Source organism: Panthera tigris, chromosome D4 (assembly GCF_018350195.1).
Source record: "Panthera tigris isolate Pti1 chromosome D4, P.tigris_Pti1_mat1.1, whole genome shotgun sequence".
NCBI lineage: Eukaryota > Metazoa > Chordata > Mammalia > Carnivora > Felidae > Panthera > Panthera tigris.
This window is the reverse complement of record NC_056672.1, coordinates 89,036,749-89,056,511: the sequence shown is the minus strand read 5'-3', so window position 1 is coordinate 89,056,511 and position 19,763 is coordinate 89,036,749. Positions and strand designations below refer to the sequence as shown.

At 47.4% G+C, this 19,763-nt stretch overlaps 1 protein-coding gene across 3 annotated transcripts in view; it reads left to right on the top strand.

Moving 5' to 3' along the window:
- Positions 1-19,763, top strand: part of MED27 (mediator complex subunit 27) — a 199,516-nt gene that overhangs the window by 132,102 nt on the left and 47,651 nt on the right. For all 3 annotated transcript variants that reach the window (XM_007078840.3, XM_007078841.2, XM_042965190.1), the window contains exon 4: positions 1,605-1,698. In XM_007078840.3, coding sequence (XP_007078902.1) covers positions 1,605-1,698 — 94 coding nt within the window. The remainder of the gene's footprint in view (positions 1-1,604; positions 1,699-19,763) is intronic.

The following is a 19,763-nucleotide window of genomic DNA, read 5'->3' as shown; positions in this document are numbered from 1 at the left end:
ATATCCAGTAGGAAAGAGTCTCTTCCACAAATGGTGTTGGGAAAACTGGACAGCTACATTCAAGAGAATGAAACTGGACCATTCTCTTTCGCCATACCCAAAAATAAATTCAAAATGGATTAAAGGCCTAAATGTGAGACCTGAAACCATAAACGTCCTTGAAAAAAGCAGTCAGTAACTTCTCTGACATTGGCCGTAACAACTTTTTTCTAGATAGGCCTCCTGAAGCAAAGGAAAGCAAAAGTAAACTATTGGGACTACATCAAGATAAAGAGCTTCTGCACAGTGAAAAAAAAAAAAATCAACAAAACTGAAAGGCAGAATGGGAGAAGATATTTGCAAGTGACATATCTGATAAAGGGTTAGTATCCAAAATCTACAAAGAACTTACAAAACTCAACACTTCAAAAAGGAATAATCCAATTTAAAAATGGGCAGAAGGCATAAATAGACATTTTTCCAAAGAAGACTTACAGGTGGCCAACAGACACATGAAAAAATGCTCAACATGACTTACCATCAGAGAAATGCAAATCGGTGCGGTATCCCCCTCACACCTGTCAGAATGGTTAAAATCAACAAGACAAGAAACAACAAGTTTGGCGAGGATGTGGAGAAAGGGGAACCGTCTTGCACTGTTGATGGAAATGCAGACTGGTGGAGACACTGTGGAAAACGGTATGGAGGTGGCTCAAAAAATTAAATACGGAACTACCCGATGATCCAGCAATCGCACTACTGGGTATTTACCTAAAGAATTCAGTAATGCTAATTCAAAGTATACATGCCTCCCAATGTTTATAGCAGCAGTATTTACAGTAGCCCAATTATGGAAACAGCCTGAGCGTCTCTCCGTTGATGAATGGATTAAGAATAAGTTATATAAGTGGTGTATATACATACACAGTGGAATATTACCCAGCCATAAAAAGAATGAAATCTTGCCATTTGCAATGACATGGGTGGGGCTGGAGAGTATTATGCTGAGTGAAATAAATCAGTCAGAGAAAGACAAATATTATATGATTTCACTCATGTGGAATTTAAGAAACAAAACGAATGAGCAAAGGGGGTTAAAAAAGAAAACAAGAGTGAGAGGCAAACCAAGAAACAGACCCTTAACTCTGTAGCGAACAAACGGATAGTGACCAGTGGGGAGGCTGGGTGGGGGGATGGGTTAAACAGGTGACGGGGATTAGGGAGCACACTTGTCGTGATGAGCACCGGGTGATGCATGGAAGTGTCGAATCACTATATTGTACACCCGAAACGAACATTACGCCGTACGTTAACTAACTAGAATTTAAATAAAAACTTAAAAAAAAATGAAATGAAAAAGCCAGAACTGGCATTAAAAATGTGTCACGTGGAAATACAGAGGTAAATGCCAGAAGAATTCGCTGAGAACTGGTTGGCCCTGAAAGGCACAAGGAGGAACAAGGGAGTAGTACTTTTGGTAAAAAGAACTTGTAAATGCCATTTGCCTCCTTGACTCTATTGCACTGATTAGCAAATGGAAGCGAGAAGTCTTTAGTACCTCGTAGATGTGCGTTTCTTTGACTGAGTTTCCAGTTCATACGTGTGCATTTCTTTTTCCCACGTAGGTATGTTGATGATGTGATCAGCCGCATCGACAGGATGTTTCCTGAAATGTCCATCCACTTATCCAGGCCCAATGGAACATCAGCAATGCTTCTGGTAAGTTCTACCGGACCTATCCGTAGGGCCACGCAGAAGAAGACTGGCCTCAAGGTTAGGTCTCTGGTTCTGTGTCGTAGGATCTAGAAAATGAGGTTGAATCCCAGTTTGATGGTGAGTGGCATATCTCTGTTCACTGGCATTCTGTAGTTTAGAAATTTTGCACATTGAAACTTTGCTTTTGAATGAAATTGCAGAGCCCATCTAAGTATTAACCAGAGAGGAAACATCCTGAAGGACCATGAGCCCATCTAAGTATTAACCAGAGAGGAAATATCCTGAAGGACCATGTCACCTGTGAGTCAGTCCGTGATGTTTTGGTGAATCTGTTTCATGTTGTCCAAAGACTAGAGAAATGCCCAGCTATTGGAGCCTGCTCGGGAAAACACCACCTTAAAACAGAACCAGGTTCTGTGGAAAATCACTTCTAAAATCCATTATGTATTTGAAAAATGTGTTCTGAGACCTTACCGCTGATGGTTTCTAATTTGGGCGTTTCTGATTTCGAGTTGCTCTGAGCACGTATGCCTCATAACTGCACCACCGATGTTTGTGTCCTCTTGAATTCACCAAAGACCCGTGTGCTCGGGAAATAGACCAGAACACAAATGCTGAGTTGTATTTAATTAGAAAGACAGAGACCTCAGTGATGTGGAGCTCTCCTAATCGTCTGTGTGATGACGGGTGCTTGAAGAACCCTTCTCTGAACACAGGTTTTGAGGAGCCACCACATTTTACAGAAAGCAGAATTAGGGCACCTGGGTGGCTCAGTCGGCTGAGCATCCGACTCTTGATTTCGGCTCAGGTCACGATCCCACAGTCAGGAGATCGAGCCCGCTGTCCAGCTCTGTGCTGAGCGAGGAGTCTGCTCAAGATCCTCTCTCTCTGCCCCTCCTCTGCTCATTCTCTCTCCCTCTCTCTGTTTCTCTAAAGTAAGTAAATCAACATTAAAAAAAAAAAAGTAGAATTAATTGAATCAGAGTGATGGTGTTTTGTGGGCATCAGGGAGATGGGATTCAGGATGGAGTGTTTTTCGTGTCTTGTCAGTTGCTGCTGCTCTGGGGCCTCGTGTGAACTCCCCATACGTTAGCTTTTCGACTTTTGCAGATTTTTATAAAGAGCCAGTCACCCAGGATGAGCCACTGTTCACTCTAGCCATTCACCTGAGAACAGGCTTACTGTGTGTGCGTGTGTGTGTGTGCGCGTGTGTGTGTGTGTGCGCGCGCGTGTGTGTGTGTGTGCGCGCGTGTGTTTTTTTCTCTTAAGAGATGTGGGCTTATGAAATAAATGCGTGTTGTTTCGTTTGTGAGAAAAAATTAGTGAACTTCACCAGGGTATCGTACTATAAAATTCTTTCAGTTAAAAAATACAGTGATTGAGGTGATAACGGTTTTCTTTTACTAGAAAAAGAAAGCAGTTTGTATCTGTCTACAAAACCTGTAATATCTTCTGCCTCAGTTAAATGTACAAATTGTCTAAATTTTAAGATCCTCTCCACCCAGCAGCTAAAGCATAAATCCTGCTTTCAGCATACTTGACAGGGACCACGGAGTTAATGAAGATAAAAATGAGAATGTCCCCAGTGAAATAGGTTTGTTCAAATTATCTCTGGGCCATTGAGCTTTCATTTCGTGATGGAGGCAGGGATTTGGCATCGAGGGGGATGGACAGAGAGAACAGGATCACAGGCAAACAAGTCTGGGATATTAGAGTTACTTCCACCCGAGAAAGCGGCTTTTATTTCCAATGCCCCGTCAGCCCCATCTGCTTTCCCATGGGGCTGCCGTTTCAACAGGCCGATGAGAGAGTTAGGGGCTCGGTGCAGGGGAAGAACCCCGTTTTACACCTGGTTTCATGTGCACATTTTTATCCCCAGGCGTGGCTCATTCGGAGTACGATGCGCATCCAGCCAGCTCGCTGTTACCTTCCCGAGGTGACACAGGAATTCACAGAAGGCGGTGCGTCTTGATAGGAAGGGCAGTGAGGGATGTGGTTCGGAATCCCATTGCTGGGTGGCGAGTCACACTTCTAACGTAATTATCTTACTTGGTTTTTGCTTTTACAAGATGGCGTTTTATTAGATTGCAGGCCTCCAGGCCATTTGCTGCTGCTGCACGGACGCCCTCTCTGAGACGAAGGGGGTTCCCACCCGGCACAGGAGCGAGGCCGGCGGCTCCCCCAGTGCCCTTGCCGTTCAGCCGCTCCTGTGTCTTCCGCAGAGAACGCGTGGGACCTGCAGCGTGGGCGGGAGGGCCAGGCGAGAGTTGAAAGCGTGGTTTTCCTGGAGATTCGTCTGGAATGGGGTGTGTGCATCTGATGTACAGCTTGTGCTGGAAAGCTTTGGGAGGTGAGCGAGGCTGACAGGGCAAGATGCTCTCGGCCGGTGAACAGGACGCACACGAGCTGTCTCTGGTGACCTCTCCTCTTCCCTTCCTCGGCCAAGGCCCGAAGTGCCCCGGTGCCTTTGTATAAAATGACATGTCCTCCTGAGTCGGCCAGACTTCCTTGAGTGCAGTCGACAGAAACCCGGTCTGATTCCCTCAGGCAGGAAAAGGGTTCGCTTTTGTTTTTGTTTGCTTTCTAATGATGCCGGATGCTCCCACACGCGAAGGTAGAGCTGATCTGCCAGGAGGGACAGACACCAGGGTGTCCCGGGGGTGTCCAGAGCAGGATGATGGTCCTCTGAGGACCCTCTGGCCCAGATGCTTCGGTGTCCCCAGCCTTGCATCCCATGCCTGTGCTCCTGCACCCTGGGCGAGCACTCCGGCCAGGCTTCCCTGCGGTCGCTCCCCCTCCCGTGATGACCCCAGGGAACTGTGCGGGCCGGAGGCGACGATTCCCCAGGGAGAGAGAGGCAGGGCCGGGAAGGTCAGTGTCCACTTGGTTTTCTTGTCACAAGTGAGGAAGCCGGGGACAGGAGGTTCTCCTGGGCCCCACAGCCAGGACGCCACTCCCAAGTCTCCGGGTGCCTTTCTCCTCCCATCGCTTATAGCTCCTGATGGTGGCAGGTAAGGCTTGGGTCGCCAGGCGTTGAGCTGATCATTTCTTCTGAAGGGTTTTTTATTCTGTAATTTGATACATACAAACGAATGTGTGTAACGTGTATGCCAGTTCTAAAGCGTAGGGATAAGCCCAAGCGCTCCCCAGTCGGTTTGAGAAGCAGAGCCTAACCAGTGTGTGCCCCTCCCCAGTCCCTGCCTCTCCATCCAGAGTCACCACTATCCTGGTAATCCTCCTCTTCTCTTCCTTTTTAAATGCAGTTTACCATGTGGGCATGCATTCCTAGGTAATGCACAAATTAGTTTGGTTAAAGCATTCTGAACTTTATAAAAATAGTGTCATACCGTGTATTCCTTTCCTGTGTGTGTGTGTGTGTGTGTGTGTGTGTGTGTGTGTGTGTGTGTGTGTGTGGTTTCTGAGACGTATCCATGTTGGTGGTTGGATCTGGTAGTTTGACCGTCTTCATTGCTAGGTAGCAGTCCCTTCTGTCACTATGTACGCTGTATTCTTTCTCTCTGTGTGTGTTTGGGTTGTTTCCAGTGGTGCTTTCTAAACAGTAGTCGCCTGAGCATCATAAATGTGGATGTTGGACCCAAGGCCTGGAGCCAGTGCTGGCCTCTGTCTGGAGGAGGAAGGGGAGCACTGCGAACAGTAGAGCAGACCGCTCTCTCCTCAGGGCCACTCGAGTCCTAAGACGCAGCGGCACGGTGCCCACGCTGGCGTACAAGGGGGGTCCAGAAACAGCTCCAGTTAAATGGCCTCTCTTCCGTGATTGCCTGTCGTGCCGATCTTGTTGTTACAGATCTCTTCCGGTTTGGGTGTGTGAGTACGGGGGGGTGCGGTGGCGATGTTTTTGTGCACACGCACAGGAAAACGGCATAAAGTCATTGACCTCCAGGGGATTCTGTGGACAAAAGGCAGGTGTGGTGATCCCGTTTGGGTTTTCCCCTTCACCAAGCATTCGCTGCTAAAAGGCAGCCAAGTGCCTTAGATGTACAGAGATCTGTAATGGGGAGCCACGGTCTATCATCAAGTTTTCTTCACAGTCTAGAAGGGGAAAAGAGAAACCGGAGAGTATAGGATTGGCACTTTTTAAGGTGATTGGGGTCAATTTGGCACATCAGAAGTGAAACCAGCCTTTCTGTGTTGGCTGGAAGCATCGGGGCTCTAGAGCCCATCAGAAACGTCAGGAGCGATCGCCTTCCGCCTGGGCACTGTGTTCGACGTACCCAGTCACACGTGTGGACCCCCAGGTAGTGCGTGCATATCAGGTGGGGCTGGAGGAGGGAAGGCAGGACAGGTGGGGTGCTCGGGGAGTGTTTGCTGAATAGATGCGTGAGTGACCAATAAAAGCATCTTTCTTTTCTGTATGTATCAGTTTGCTTGCATTGGCTGCAGGGGGGGACCTTCTACTCAAGGGAGAAGCAGTGAGCATTGGTACTAGTTTGACTCCAATTACTGTCTTAACTTCTGGCGTCTTCGTGAGCCTTAGGTAATTGACTGTATCCTGTAAATGCCAAGTCCTAGCTGATGGGAAACATAAACTCTCAGCCTCTTACATAATCTTTAAATATGCTGTGGCTGGCTCTCTGCTCTGTTGGGGGGTGGAGGGGGCCGTTTTGGTGTTGTGTAAGTTCATAACTCATGATATAATAAATCCTGTTTCCGTTCTTTGAAGGGATGAGCTCAGCCATCCAAAAATAAATCTAGCTATGTTGATATTTAGTTTCAGTTAATCTACCACCTAACATCCCATTATTAATTTTCTTCAAACAGTCAAAATATTGTAAGAGCTTAACTGAGTCAGAGACTAGAACAAGCAGCTGGCTTCTTTTGGCATTTAAAATATTAATCTACAATTTTTGACTGATCCGCTAGGTATACAAACGTAGAAAAGAAGAAAAAGATGAAACCTCAACCATGATATTTGAAATATACCTTGATTAATTTGTAAGTAACTCTTTATTTACAGCGTATGATTTACAAGGGATGAGACTCATTTATCAATCTTTCTAAATACACGTTAACTAACCTTTAATTTTTTAACATACTCATGCCTTGCATTTGAACGACACATCTTTTTACTTATTTACTTACGTTTTTATTTAAAAAATTTTTTTTTAATGTTTATTTATTTTTGAGAGAGAGAGAGAGAGAGAGAGAGAGAGAGAGAGCATGAGTGGGGGAGGAGCAGAGAGAGAGGGAGACACAGAATCCGAAGCAGGCTCCAGGCTCCGAGCTGCCAGCACAGAGCCCAAGGCGGGGCTCGAACTCACGGACTGTGAGATCATGACCCGAGCCGAGTCGGACGCTTAACCGACTGAGCCACCCAGGTGCCCCTGAACAACACATCTTTTTTAAACCATTCAGGCACATTATATCATTTTGCTCTAGCAGAAGCTCTTGCGGTAGGAAAGACTGTTGAACAGCTGAACAGCTCAACTGCTTACCTCCCCTGGGCTTCGACGTCTCCACTGGGTTCAGTAGTCCTCAGACTTTTGTCAGCCCAGGAATCACCAGTGTAGTTTGGGAGAAGTGCACATCCCTGGCAGACAGCACAGAAATTCTGATTCTGCGGCTCCAGGATAGAGCCCAAGAACCTCATTTCACAGGTGCCCCACCCAAGCCTCAGGTAATCTGTGCGGCACTGTTTTGAGAAACAGTATTAAACCCGTGGAGCCCTTGGAGTTCCAGCGAAGGCGGGCTGTTCGGTAAGTCCCAGCTTTGGCATCACACTGTTTTATGAGCTAGGTTGCTAAAGCATCCATTCACTTATTCAGTAAATACTCAGAGCACCAGGAGAGAAAGACATGGTTGGGGGTGCTGTTCGGCACCGCCCAAGTCCCCGCACTCAGGGAGCCTGTGTTGAGAACGGAAAATGGATGGGACACCAGCCAGTTGTTGTGTAATACGATGGCAGATGGCGATCAGGCTGAGGGGGAAAGAAGCGGAACAGGGCTGGAGAGAAACAGAGGTGCCATAGGGGTGGGGCTGGGGGTCAGGAAGCCCTCTGTGAGTAGACACCTGCAGGAAGTGGGGTGACGTGCTGAGCTGGGTCCGGGAGAGGCGGCACAGGTACCAGAGACCCTAGCTGGATGACAGTGGGTGTGTTCAGATAAAACCAAGGAGGCTAGGGTGCCCGGAGGGCTGGGCGCCAGCAGAGGAGGTGAGACCACAGGAGCGGTAGACCAGACTCACAGACTGTGTGGGGGACTGGGATCTTTTAAGTTTTATTTTAACGTTAGGTGTGCAAAACTGAATTGATCACAATCCTTGATTCATGGTACACTGTCATCATTGATCCAGGCGTGGCCCCTTCGTATCTCTTTAATGTGTGAACCTACCACCCAGCCCCAGAGCTAGAATTTATCTGCAATCTGTACACCCTGTGAGTATCTCCTCCCGTCCCCTGCCCTGTAAGGAACTCTTGTCTCTCCCCTGTTTATTATTCTCTTCCCTGGCCTTTTATGAGGGAAGCTTTAACATGTACTGTGTATTCTTAGTGTACTCTTTAATGTGGCCTGTTGTACTTAATTATTTTTAAAAGATATCATATGTTGTCTGCAGGGACTTAATTTTTTTTTTTTTTTTACTTAATTTGATTCAAATTGTTGGTTTAGCTATAGCTTATTCATTTTGCTAATATGAAATATTCCATTATATGAAAGCATACTAATTTAGTTAACCATTTTTCGATCAGTGGTCACTGATGCGCTTCTGGTTTTTGTGTTTGTACCATGAACAGTCTGCTCTGCAATTCTTGTTCGTGTTCCTTGGGACCCATGGGCCCAAGCTTTTCCCGGAGCTACTCCTAGGAGCTGAATGCTCGGTTTAGGGCAGTGGTTCTCAGCCAGAGTGACTTTTGCCTCCCAAGGGACATTTGGCACGGTCTAGAAACATTTTTAACAGTCACAAGTTCAGGGGACGGGTGTGACTGGCATCCTGTGGGTAGAGCCCTGACCTGATGCTAGACGTCTTCCAGCGAACAGGACAGCCCCCCACCTCAAAGGGGGGCCGTCCAGCCCCAAATGAAAAGTGTCAGAGCGGAGAAAGCCCGGTGTAGGGCGTGCGGACGTGTGACTGCCCATGGAAACGCCAAAGCGTTTTCCTGAATGGCTGTGCTAATTGACATCCCTCCAGGAATTCCAAAGGAGCAACACAGATTTTTTCCAGACGTGCGAAGACTTAGATAATGACCTTGGTTGACCTTGGAGATGTCTGAAGACCATCTGGAGCTAAAGTCTGTGATGCGACAACGGTCGGTTTAGGGAACTCTACCCGTGTTTTCACATTTTTGTCACAGCATAGAATATTACTGGAATTCTTTGTTAAATGCTTGTGGGTTTTTTTTTTTTTAATGCTATTTTATAAGACTTATAAGAAAAATCTGTTTTTATAGTTCTTCATTTTGGATACATCAAAATTGCTTTACCAAACCTGGTTCCAAAAGACATTTGTCTCCAAAAATCAGATCCATTCTCTGTGGCAGCCGGTCTCAAATTATGGTTTAGCAACAAGGGTCCTAGAGACCCTTTCAGGAGGTCTGCAACGTCCAAACTGTTTTTATGGCAATGCTGACACATTGCTCACCTGTTTTACTTGTTTATTCACACATTCACGGTGGAGTTTTCCAGAACCTCTACAACATAAGATGATGTCGTCATGCTGAGACCAATTGATTGGCTCCGATAGTCTTTATTTTTTATGGATATAATTTTTTAACGTTTATTTATTTATTTACTTATTTTGAGAGGGAGCAAGAGATAGAGAGTGAGCAGGGGAGGGGCAGAGAGAGGGGGAGACAGAGAATCCCAAGCAGGCTCCACACTGTCCGCGTGGAGCCCGATGTGGGGCTTGAACTCACGTGAGTTCGTGACCTGAGCCAAAATCAGGAGTCAGACTTGTCAGTTTAACTTGGCTGAGCCACCCACGTGTCCCGGCTCTGGTAGTCTTTAATCATTTGTTTTATTGTTAATATGGTAAACATTGGTAACCGTGGCTCACAGAAACGGAAGTTCCATGGCGTCCTGAATAATTTTCAAGAGTGTAGAGAGAAGTCCTGAGACCAAAATGTTTGAGGGCCGGTACTTGAAGTACATTCAGTTATTAAGCATATTCAAAAACAGTATCTCAAACTAAATCTCAGAAAAGTGGTTCCAGAAATATTTGTTGCAATGGCAGTGACATGAATGGAAGTCTATTAGCGATAGAAAACTTTGAGGTTTAAAAAAAAAAAAAAAAGGCAAAAAGCACAAGGCAAAGGCGTGCAGGACATTCTACAGGACAGTGAGTTGTGTTTCTTCAACAAAGTCAGTGACGGGGACCAACAGGGAGGATGGAGCGCTTAAAGGCTTTAGAGCAAAATGTGGAATGTGGACCCTGTTTGGATCCCGATTCGAACAGACCAGCGGCAAAACATTTTTTGAAGCAATCCCAATGATCTGAAGATGGTCTGAATTTCAAATGATACCAAGGAATGTGGGGTGATTTTGTTAGGTATGATGACGAGCGCGTGGTCCGGAAACAAAAGGTGTGGTTTTCCAAGGTGGATGCTGATGGATTTAGAGCTGACATGGCGTGATATACGAGGTATGCTTTAAAATACGGCAACAGAGAAAGAGGAGGGATAGATAAAGCAGGTGTGGCAAAATCTTGATGGTTTTTTAATCTGGGCGGCTACCAAGCAATCCCTGTTTGTGTCTGACCCTGCTCACAACCAGGAAGATCGTGGATGGCCTCGCACGGAAGAGGACATACCGTGTGGTTGCATTACATGAAGTTATAGAACAGGCCAAGACTAAGGCGGACAGAATCGGGATAGGATTTGCCCTGGGAGGGATGGGGCAGGCATTGACTGGGAAGGGCATGAAGGAACGTTCTGTGGTGGTACAGGTGCTCTGTATTTTGATAGAGATGTGGTTTACGGTGGCCGTTCACACTTTTCAAAATTCAGAGAGTGGTCCACAAAGGCGTACGCAATTTTATTACAGGCAGATTTTGCCTCAGAATTTTGATTTCATTATTTTTTTAATGTTTGTTATTCTGAGAGAGAGAACATGAGCCGGGGAAGGGCAGAGAGAGAATCCCAGCGCTGTCAGCGCAGAGCCCAGTGAGGGGCTCGAACCCACAAACCGTGAGATCATGACCTGAGCCAAAATCAAAAGTCAGACACTTAACTGACTGAGCCACCTGGGTGCCCCTCAGAAAAATTTCTTTTAAATAAATATTAAACTCTCCTTAAGGATATGCTTGCCTGAGTGTTTAGGGTTGAAGTTACCAACGACTGCAACTTTCAGATGCATCAAGAAAATAAGATGGGGGGCACCTGGGCGGCTCAGTCAGTTAAGTGTCCAACTTCAGCTCAGGTCATGATCTCACGGTCTGTGAGTTCGAGCCCCACGTCGGGCTCTGTGCCGACAGCTCAGAGCCTGGAGCCTGCCTCGGATTCTGTGTCTCCCTCTCTCTCTGACCCTCCCCCATTCATGCTCTCTCTGTCTCTGTCTCAAAGGCGAATAAACGTTAAAAAAAAATTTTTTTAATAAAAAAAAGAAAAGAAGATGGTAAGTAGAGAGATAGATGGATGTGTGATACAGCAAGTAGAACAAAGTGGTAACAATCACAGAACCTAGCTCGTGGGAATATGGATGTTCATTCCACGGTTCTTTTGACTATTTAGATATTTGAAATTTTTCGTAATAAAATGTTCAATGAATAAACACCTCAACTGAAGACATGCCCCCAGGCCCCCCATCAAGGAAACAAACACCACAAAGCAGAAGAAAACTGTCTAACACGGTACTCCCCAAGCATTTGGGGAGACTTTTTTGAAAGTCCTTGAATCAGAAATTCAGAAATTAAGAACAGAAATGAAATGAAAAGGTTATGAAGAAGTGAAAAGGATTTATTATACTCTGGGAAACTTGGAAGATGATAAAACCGTCTCAGAAATTAAGACTGAATTTCAAGATATTCAAGGACAAAGATACTCCAATGAAATTTGCTAGAGAACATTGAGGAAAGGTGGGGAAACCGAGAGAATGAAACTAAGACAAAGAAGTAAGAAAGGGTCAGAGGGAAAGTGGTTGAAGCCAGACAGAGGCAAAGAAACAACATGTATATAATTAGTCTGTGGAGAAGAGAAAATGAAAGAATGGAACAAATAGTCTTAATATGGAAGACTGTTAGAAAAATTTTAACTTAAAGAAGGGCTGAATGTGCACATTGAAAGGGCTCTCTGGACACTTGGGAAATTGACCAGCAACAATCAAGTCTAAGAAACATTCTAGTAATGCTGTCAGACTTCAAAGATAGAGAAAAAAATCCTCAAAGCTTCCAAGCAAAAAAAACACCAACAAACAAAAAAATCCAATAACTTACAAGGCAAAAGAATTAGACTGGCATCAGATGTCTCCAAAACAATATATAAAGCAAGGCGGTCATGGAGCGGCATTTTCAAAGTGTGAATGAAGGATACATGTGTCTTTTAAGTAGTGAAGCCAGGAAGAACCATTTGAACATATGAGAATTCTGTACCTGCCAGCCTATCCTGTGGAATCTCCCGGAGGGTGAGCTTCATCCAACCAAGAGCTGAGCTGGGGAGCCTGAGCCGAAGGACCGACAGTGAGCATGTGATGTGTTCAGTTGTCAATGCAGGACTGTATTTGTGTGTGCGATAGATGAACATGAAAGGACCCCATTAAAAATTGACAAACGAGATGCTAAAATGCTATCTAAGAAAACGGGAGTCTAAAGGCATTAAAAGGGATAAGTACAAAGGTAAGAGAAGAAAAATACAAGCCTTCCTGAATACAGTGAGTCAATCAATAACTGAGTGAGCCAACAAAACATCGCTCAGAGAAAGAAGCGTTGAAAATATAGCACCCATGATAACCATTCAACCGTGTGACCAAGTTGAGTCCGTAGGTATCAGTCATAACAAGAAATGTGAATGAACTGAATGCAATCATTAAAAGATTTTTTTTCGGTTGATATTAAAGTTCATATGGAAAAGAAACATGTAAGAAAGGGTAGGAAGACGCCAGAAAACCCAAAATAAAACAGAACAAAAAACTGGTCTGTTGGGCATTGAAACATACTCTAAAGCTTCTGTAACTGAAACTGTGTGGTATTTGGCTTATAGGTAGACAATCAGGCTAATAGAATAAAATGGGCTTGAAGTAGACTCAAGTACATATGAAGATTTAGCACATTTAGCATATGATAAAGGTGGCATCTCAAGTTGATAGGGCGTTGTTCATAAAAAGGGAAAAACTTGTAGGTGGCCAAAAACACCGTAATAAAGTCAGAAGGCAACTGATAGTCTGGGAGAAAATATTTGCGACATATATCACCGATACAGAGCTAATATCCTTAAGGGAATTTTTTATGTTTATGTTTATTTTTAAGTTTGTTTATTTTGAGAGAGAGCAGGCACGTGAGCAGGGGGAATGGCGGAGAGAGAGGGAGAGAGAGAATCCCAAGCAGGCTCCGTGCTATCAGCATGGAGCCCAGCCTGGGGCTTGAACTCCCAAACTTTAAGATCATCACCTGAGCCAAAATCAAGAGTCGGACACTTAGCCGACAGAGCCACCCAGGTGCCCTTCTAAGGTCATTTTTTAAATCTTAGAGGGAAAAAAGACCAAAAGTGGGATAGAAAATAAAGGGGAACAAAAGACAATTCATGCCCCCCCCCCAAAAAAAAGATATAAAAATGGTACTTAAACATATGAAGAGATGTTCAACCTTAGCGGTAATTCGAGACATGCAAATCAAAACCACTCAGAGGCACCAAGTCTCACTTCCAGATCTGCAGGAGTTAGAAGGCGAAACAACACATTCTCACATTGGTGAGCCCGTAAGGAAACGCACACCATCGTACCCTGCTGGCGGGAGTGCAGAGTGGCGCAGCCCTTTCGGAGGGACTTCTGCAACGTCTCATAAAGCCGTGTGTACGTGCACCTTCTGACCCAGCGGCACTGCCCTGGGAATATACCCGCAACACACACCTCCTACAGTGTGAGCGCACATGTCCGCAGACGCCTTAATTGCAGCCTGTTTGCAATTGCGGAACACTGGAAATAACCTGGGCAGAGCAGAGTGGCCGAGTAAACTGTGATATGGCCACACAATGGAGCCACCCCATTTCTGTCTCCATCTTTGAGAAAGAACAAGAAAGACCTCTGTGGCTCCTACGACGCGGTTTCTAGGGCATGTTGTTAGGAGCAAAAAAGCAAAGTGCGGGAGTATTCTTAATCCGCTTCCTTGTTTGTAAGAAAGGAGCATATAAAGTAACCGTCATCTGCTTGTCTCTAAGGGGAGACGCACAGGAAGGCTCAACCTGCAGCAAGACACTGGGGGGGGGGGGTGCGTGGGGAGAGGTGACGTGCCTCTGGGTGTCACCTTTTGTACGGTTTTTGACTTCTAGAACTGTGTTACTGTTTCACATAATAAGCACTCATTGTAAGTCTGCATTAGTCTAGGATTCAGATTTATAAAAGAAACTGTCCTTTCCGGGATAGAACTCCCTGGGTACAGAGGGGCTGTCCTGATACTGGGAATATTTCTTAAGTAGATTGCCTCATTTACTAGGCGCATTCTCTGTGCCAGGCCCAAGCTCCCTTCCTTCCATGCGCCACCTCACGCAGCCCTGGTCGGGACCCCGGGAGCTGGGCGGCTCAGGGCACACCGGAAGAGAAACCCAGGTCTTAAGTGGCAGAGTGGAGGCGGGACCCTAGTCTGTCTGACTCAAGTGTCCGGACGTTCATTCATCTTTGAGAAGTTACCTGCAGCTGCCCCAGACGCCATGACTGTGCGGTGCCTGCCTGCTCGGGGGACACTTACCTTTGCAGTCCCCAGCCCCCCTCCCCCCTCGCCCCTCGCCCCCTTCCCCCCCCCCCTCCCCCCCCGCCGCCGCCAGAGATGAACTTGGGACTCAGCGCTCCAGGAACAGGAAACGACGTTGGGGCATGGGCAGGGGGTGGGGTGGTGGCCTTGGTAATTTTTCTGGACCCACTTGGTTTCTTAGGCGAAGTGTCTGTAGTGCTTCTGCTAAATATGCTTGGCTTTGGCTCTGAAAGCGTGGGATCTTAAGTTCGGTATAGACACCGTCTTCCGTTAAAACATACAGATGTCGTTTTGTGGGAGCTCCCTGTCCTGTTCCTGTTTCATCTGCTATAATTAATTAGCTGTTGCTTTAACTGCAGGGGTCCTAACCTTGGTCCGTGACGCCCTGGGAGGTGATGGCTAGGCTTCCGGAAATCTCTGCAGTTTTCCTGTGTAGCTGCACTTACTTCTGTACCCCTCCCTGAGTGAGAGAGGGGGACTGTGGCTTCCATTAGAAAGGGCTCCTGGGGCACCTGGGTGGCTCAGTTGGTTGAGCATCGACTTTGGCTCCCGCCATGCACTCGTGGTTCATGCGTTCGAGCCCTGCATCGGGCTCACTGATGTCGGCGCAAAGCCTGCTTCAGACCCTGTGTCTCCCACTCTCTCTTCCCCTCCCCTGCGGGTGCTCTCTCTCTCAAAAATAAATAAACAAAAAAAAAAAAAAAAAGGGAGGGAGGGAGGGAGGGAGGGAGGGAGGAAGGAAGGAAGGAAGGAAGGAAGGAAGGAAGGAAGGAAGGAAGGAAGGAAGGAAGGGCGGGCGCCTGGTGCCTAAGGGAGGCTAATTACCCTGGTCTCAGACCCCAGCTGGAGCTCTGAGTCCTTTCTCTTTAGGCTGCCTGGTTACCAGCTTCTTCTCCTTACTCTCGTCTTGTATTCACTACATCTTAACGTTTGTACTCCATTTCCAGGTGAGTTTCCGGTAGCTTCCAGGTTCAAGTGCAGCCTTAGAGGTACCGTGTTCGTGATGCGGGCCATGTAAAGGAAGCGGATGGATTTGATACGTTCAGGCACGAGAGCAGAGCGGCTTAAAAAAAAATACTTGGGTGTTTAAATCCGGTTTTCCGTTTTCTGACGACTAAATCTTCAAAAACATTTTTTTGAGTCACGTGGTTTTTATTTTCTGACACAAGCATGTTTTTTAGGACTAATTTCAAGGAGCAGTTTATACTGTTTCCTCTCTCCCTCCCTTCCTTCCTTTCTTTCTCTCTCCTTGTTCGAAAATACCATTTACTAGATGTATGTTCCATCTCTAGTTTCTTTAGCTATTACTTCAACATAGTTGTTCCCAGAGGCAGGGGTGCGCTTACATCTGTCATTTGAATGGGTGTTTCGTTTGGTAGCTTCCCTAGGATTCCCTAAAAATACTTAGTCTAAATTAGCGAAAGCCCAGTGAGGCGCCCTAGAACCGCACCCCAAAACGCCACTATGCCAGGAGTCTGCCTTTTCTAGCGACTCCCTTTAAAGCCCCTGTAATTCAGATCGACGGCTTCCTTCCTTCGGCACATTTCAGTTGCATTTGTCCCCCAAATATCGGGAAGCATGTTCCGTCAGCTCTGACACGTATATCTCACGAGGCTGGCATTTACAGTAGTGACTTGAAATGTGGGAGAAGGCTATTCGTGAAGTCCTTTGGAGTTGGATTTTACCTTAAAAATATTTTGAATACATTCTCTGAACTCAATATCTGGTGCAGACAGGTGGCACTTAGCTCTGTGGGGCAGGGTGAAGAGTGGGTTCTGGGAACGCACAGTGCCACAGCTTCCGTAACTGGTTTCTTTTTTATTGTCTCGTTCGGTTTTCTTCAGGGCTAAGTGTTGGGTCTGTGTTCAGGGTACCCGACTTCCAGACCCCTTGTCTTACACTCTGCCCCCAGTTTGACAGCTCTCTGTTCCGGTACTCGTCTTCATTCTCGTGACAAATGCTTACTGATCAAATCCCATGGGAACGATAACTCCAAACTGTCATCTCCAGCGGTGAGCCGTCCCCACACACGCAGAATTGCCACACGCATCCTTCCCGGCATCTCCCCGCAGCCCCTCCGCCCACCCCCCCTCCCCACTCTTGCCGGAACTCTTGCCACAGCCGTCCAGGTGTTCTCCCCGTCTCTGTGTTTCTGATGTTCTGCCTCCGCTCCGTCTTCCACATCTGAGCGATCGTCCCAGAGGGCAGGTCTCGCCACGCCCTGTTGGCTTCTCGTTGGCTCGCAGTGTACAAAGCCTGCCTCCGTAGGGAAGCTTGTGTGGTCTCTGTCACGCGGCCTCAGTTTACCTTGCCGGCTCTCCTCCTGCCTGTCTCCCCTCTGCCTGTGCACTCTCCCCGCCCTCCAGCGCTCACAGTGGAGGCACCGTTGGCATCTCGGATGCAGTGGCTCCTCCCGGTATGGTACCGGCCAGGGTAGCGCAGAAGTTTTAGTACCCCTCACCCCAAGCTGCGACATGCCCGTAGCTCTTCTCCGCTTACTGTGATAAGCGAAAATACCGCCTCTTTTCCAGAAGCTCCTTGGGAACCAGGCTCCAAATGCTTCACGTCCCTTTGCCTCGGTGCCTTGTGCCGTTCTTCCCTCGGCCTGTGGCGGTCTTGTCTCCCTCCTGCCCTTTCTGACAAACCTGCTGTGTCTTCTTTATGACCGGGACCTGATGTTACCTTTCCAGAAGCCCACCCTGACTTCAGGCGGAGATAGCTTCTTCGTTTGTGCCCCTACGCCCTGTTTAGGCCTGTCTTAAAGGACTGTGTGTGGATTGATCTTAAATGGGTCACTTTGCTTGAAAATGTATTTGCAGCACCTACGACATCATCCACGGTGTGCGCGAAGCCCTTCTGAAAACCCTAACGGGGAAGTGCTGCGATCTGGCCAATTACCTGTTAACGTCTCTGCGTCCACATCATTATGTGGCGTCACGTAGCCCTTAGCGCTAGACGTGGGGAACTTCACAAAGAGGTAGGGTTCCCTTGGGGCTTCATAATCACCGCAGGACAAAGAGGCGATGTAAATTATTATTGTTGGTCTTGTTATTAGAAGGACAACAATACTGATCAATAGGTTCTTTGAATCCTTTGCACCTCGTCTCAGAGTTTGTGTTTGACCAGATGGAGCCATTTCTCTCAGCTCCTGCTGCAATCAATAACATGAAGCAGAAATGATGTTACTCTTCCCGAATCATAATCTTTGTTTTGAAGAGTTATTAACACAGGAGCCCAGGCAACTATTTCCTTTAGACAATCGGGTTGTCCTGTTTCAGATTTATACACAGCAATTGAATCTCATTAGCCCAGATATACACTGCATGGACCAAGCATGTAAATAATTGAAACCTTCCAGAGCTACATTAAATCTTCAGCTGACGTTAACAGCAGTTTATCTTGGCCTTTTACTTTATTTCCTAATCCCAGTCCACACAGTTGATTTTTCCTCCAGTTCATCTTTTCCTTTTCTCTGTGTGTCAAGGTAAGCCAGTTGCTGGATGCTAATGAAAGGGACACGATCCGTTTCCGTTGGCATTTGGCTCAACAGGGGAGTACGAGTCTACGCTAATACGGCCCATGGTATTATTAATTATACAGATTACATGATGCTTAATTTGAGTGAAAATTGGTTGAGCAGATTTTGCCGTACGTAGTTAACAGAGCCGTGGTCGTCCCCGTCACCATCGTCATCGTCGACCCAGCTCGTGAGCAAACTGCGGTGAGGATACAGGCTCTGGACAAGCTCGCTGGGGTCTGTGTCCTTGCTGGGCCACTGCCAGCTATGTGACGTGGAGTTGTCACCTGGACACTCTCCTGTCATTGCCCCTGTAAACCGGAGCTGCCCAGAGTGCCCGCCCGCGGGGCTGTTGTGACGCTGTCCCGGCAGCACGCTTGGGGCGCGGGTGGGGACGGCTGCAGTCGTGTCTGCTGCACGTTTGGTGAAGGTCACGGGGTCTTATAACCCCGTGTGACATGTTAAGTGTGACGTAACTACCATGAGGACTGTCGGTCACCAACACCGTGAATAAGAAAATTCCTTTGTTTCTGTTCAAAAATCCTGTGTAACAATGTGGGGGCCTTTTGGAAACAGGAAATGAAAACACTTACCTTCTCCCTTTCCCCTCGTTCTTGCCTTCTACTTTTAGTGAAAATGCCACGGTGATGGTCTTTGTGTCTGCTTTTAAGGTGACTGCTTGCCGACCGTGCTTATTTTGTGGGGCGTCCGGGTCCCTGCAGCTCCTGCAGTCACAGAGCGCGGAGGTCTTGTGCAGCAGAACCACAGAGCGGGGGCTCGGTGGGTTTCACCTTTCATGAGAGCAGCTGCTGTTCCCTTAGGATCTCCCCCCCCCCCCCCACCCCGTGCCCTGCTTTTGGGCTCTCAGTCTTTGCAGATTCCTCCTCCTCTTCCCAAAACATCCGTGTGTCCCGGGGCTCAGTTCTTGGATCGAGTCCCTCCTCTGTCTCCTCGCCCTGCCTGGATGCCGCCCTCCATCCGTGGCTGTAAATGCGTCCTCTTAGCGGATGACGCCCACGTTTACACCCTTAGTCCGGGTCTCTCCCTGGGCTTCAGCCTCGGATCCCCGCACCTGCCTGTTGCCGTCTCCCCTTGATCTCCACACTTGCTCTTGAGCAGTGGCCTCTGTGTCACTCGGTGACCTCCCCATTCTCCTTGCTGCCCAACCCAGAAGTCTTAGAGTTGCCCCCTGCCTCTTCTTTCTCACCTGGGTTATTGCAACACCCGACTGGCCTGTCTGCCTCTCCCCTGGCACCTCTGTAATCTCTGCACACCGCAGCCGGAGGGCTACTTTAGAAGTGTCTCTCTTCTGCCCGGAAGACTGCTAGCTTCCCACTGTACTTAGACACCTCTTCGCCAGGATCTCTGAGGCCCACTATAAACCACCCCCTTCTCCCATGTTACCTGAGACCCCATCTCCTACCACTTGCCCCCGGCACATTCCAGTCCCGACACACTGGCCTTCTCACAGCTCCTAGAGTACATCAGGCCTGCCCCTGCCCCTGCCCCTGCCCCTGCCCCAGGGCCTTTGCACTGACTGTGCCCTCTGCCTCTGGCTCTCTCCTTCACTTCCTGAAGGTTCCTAGGTCCTCCTTGGTCACACTGTTTTAAAACAGTACCCACTTCTGGCCACTCTGTCCCTGCCACTGCTTTATTTTTCTTCATAGCATCTTCACATGTGGCATGGTTGGTATTTGTTTTATTA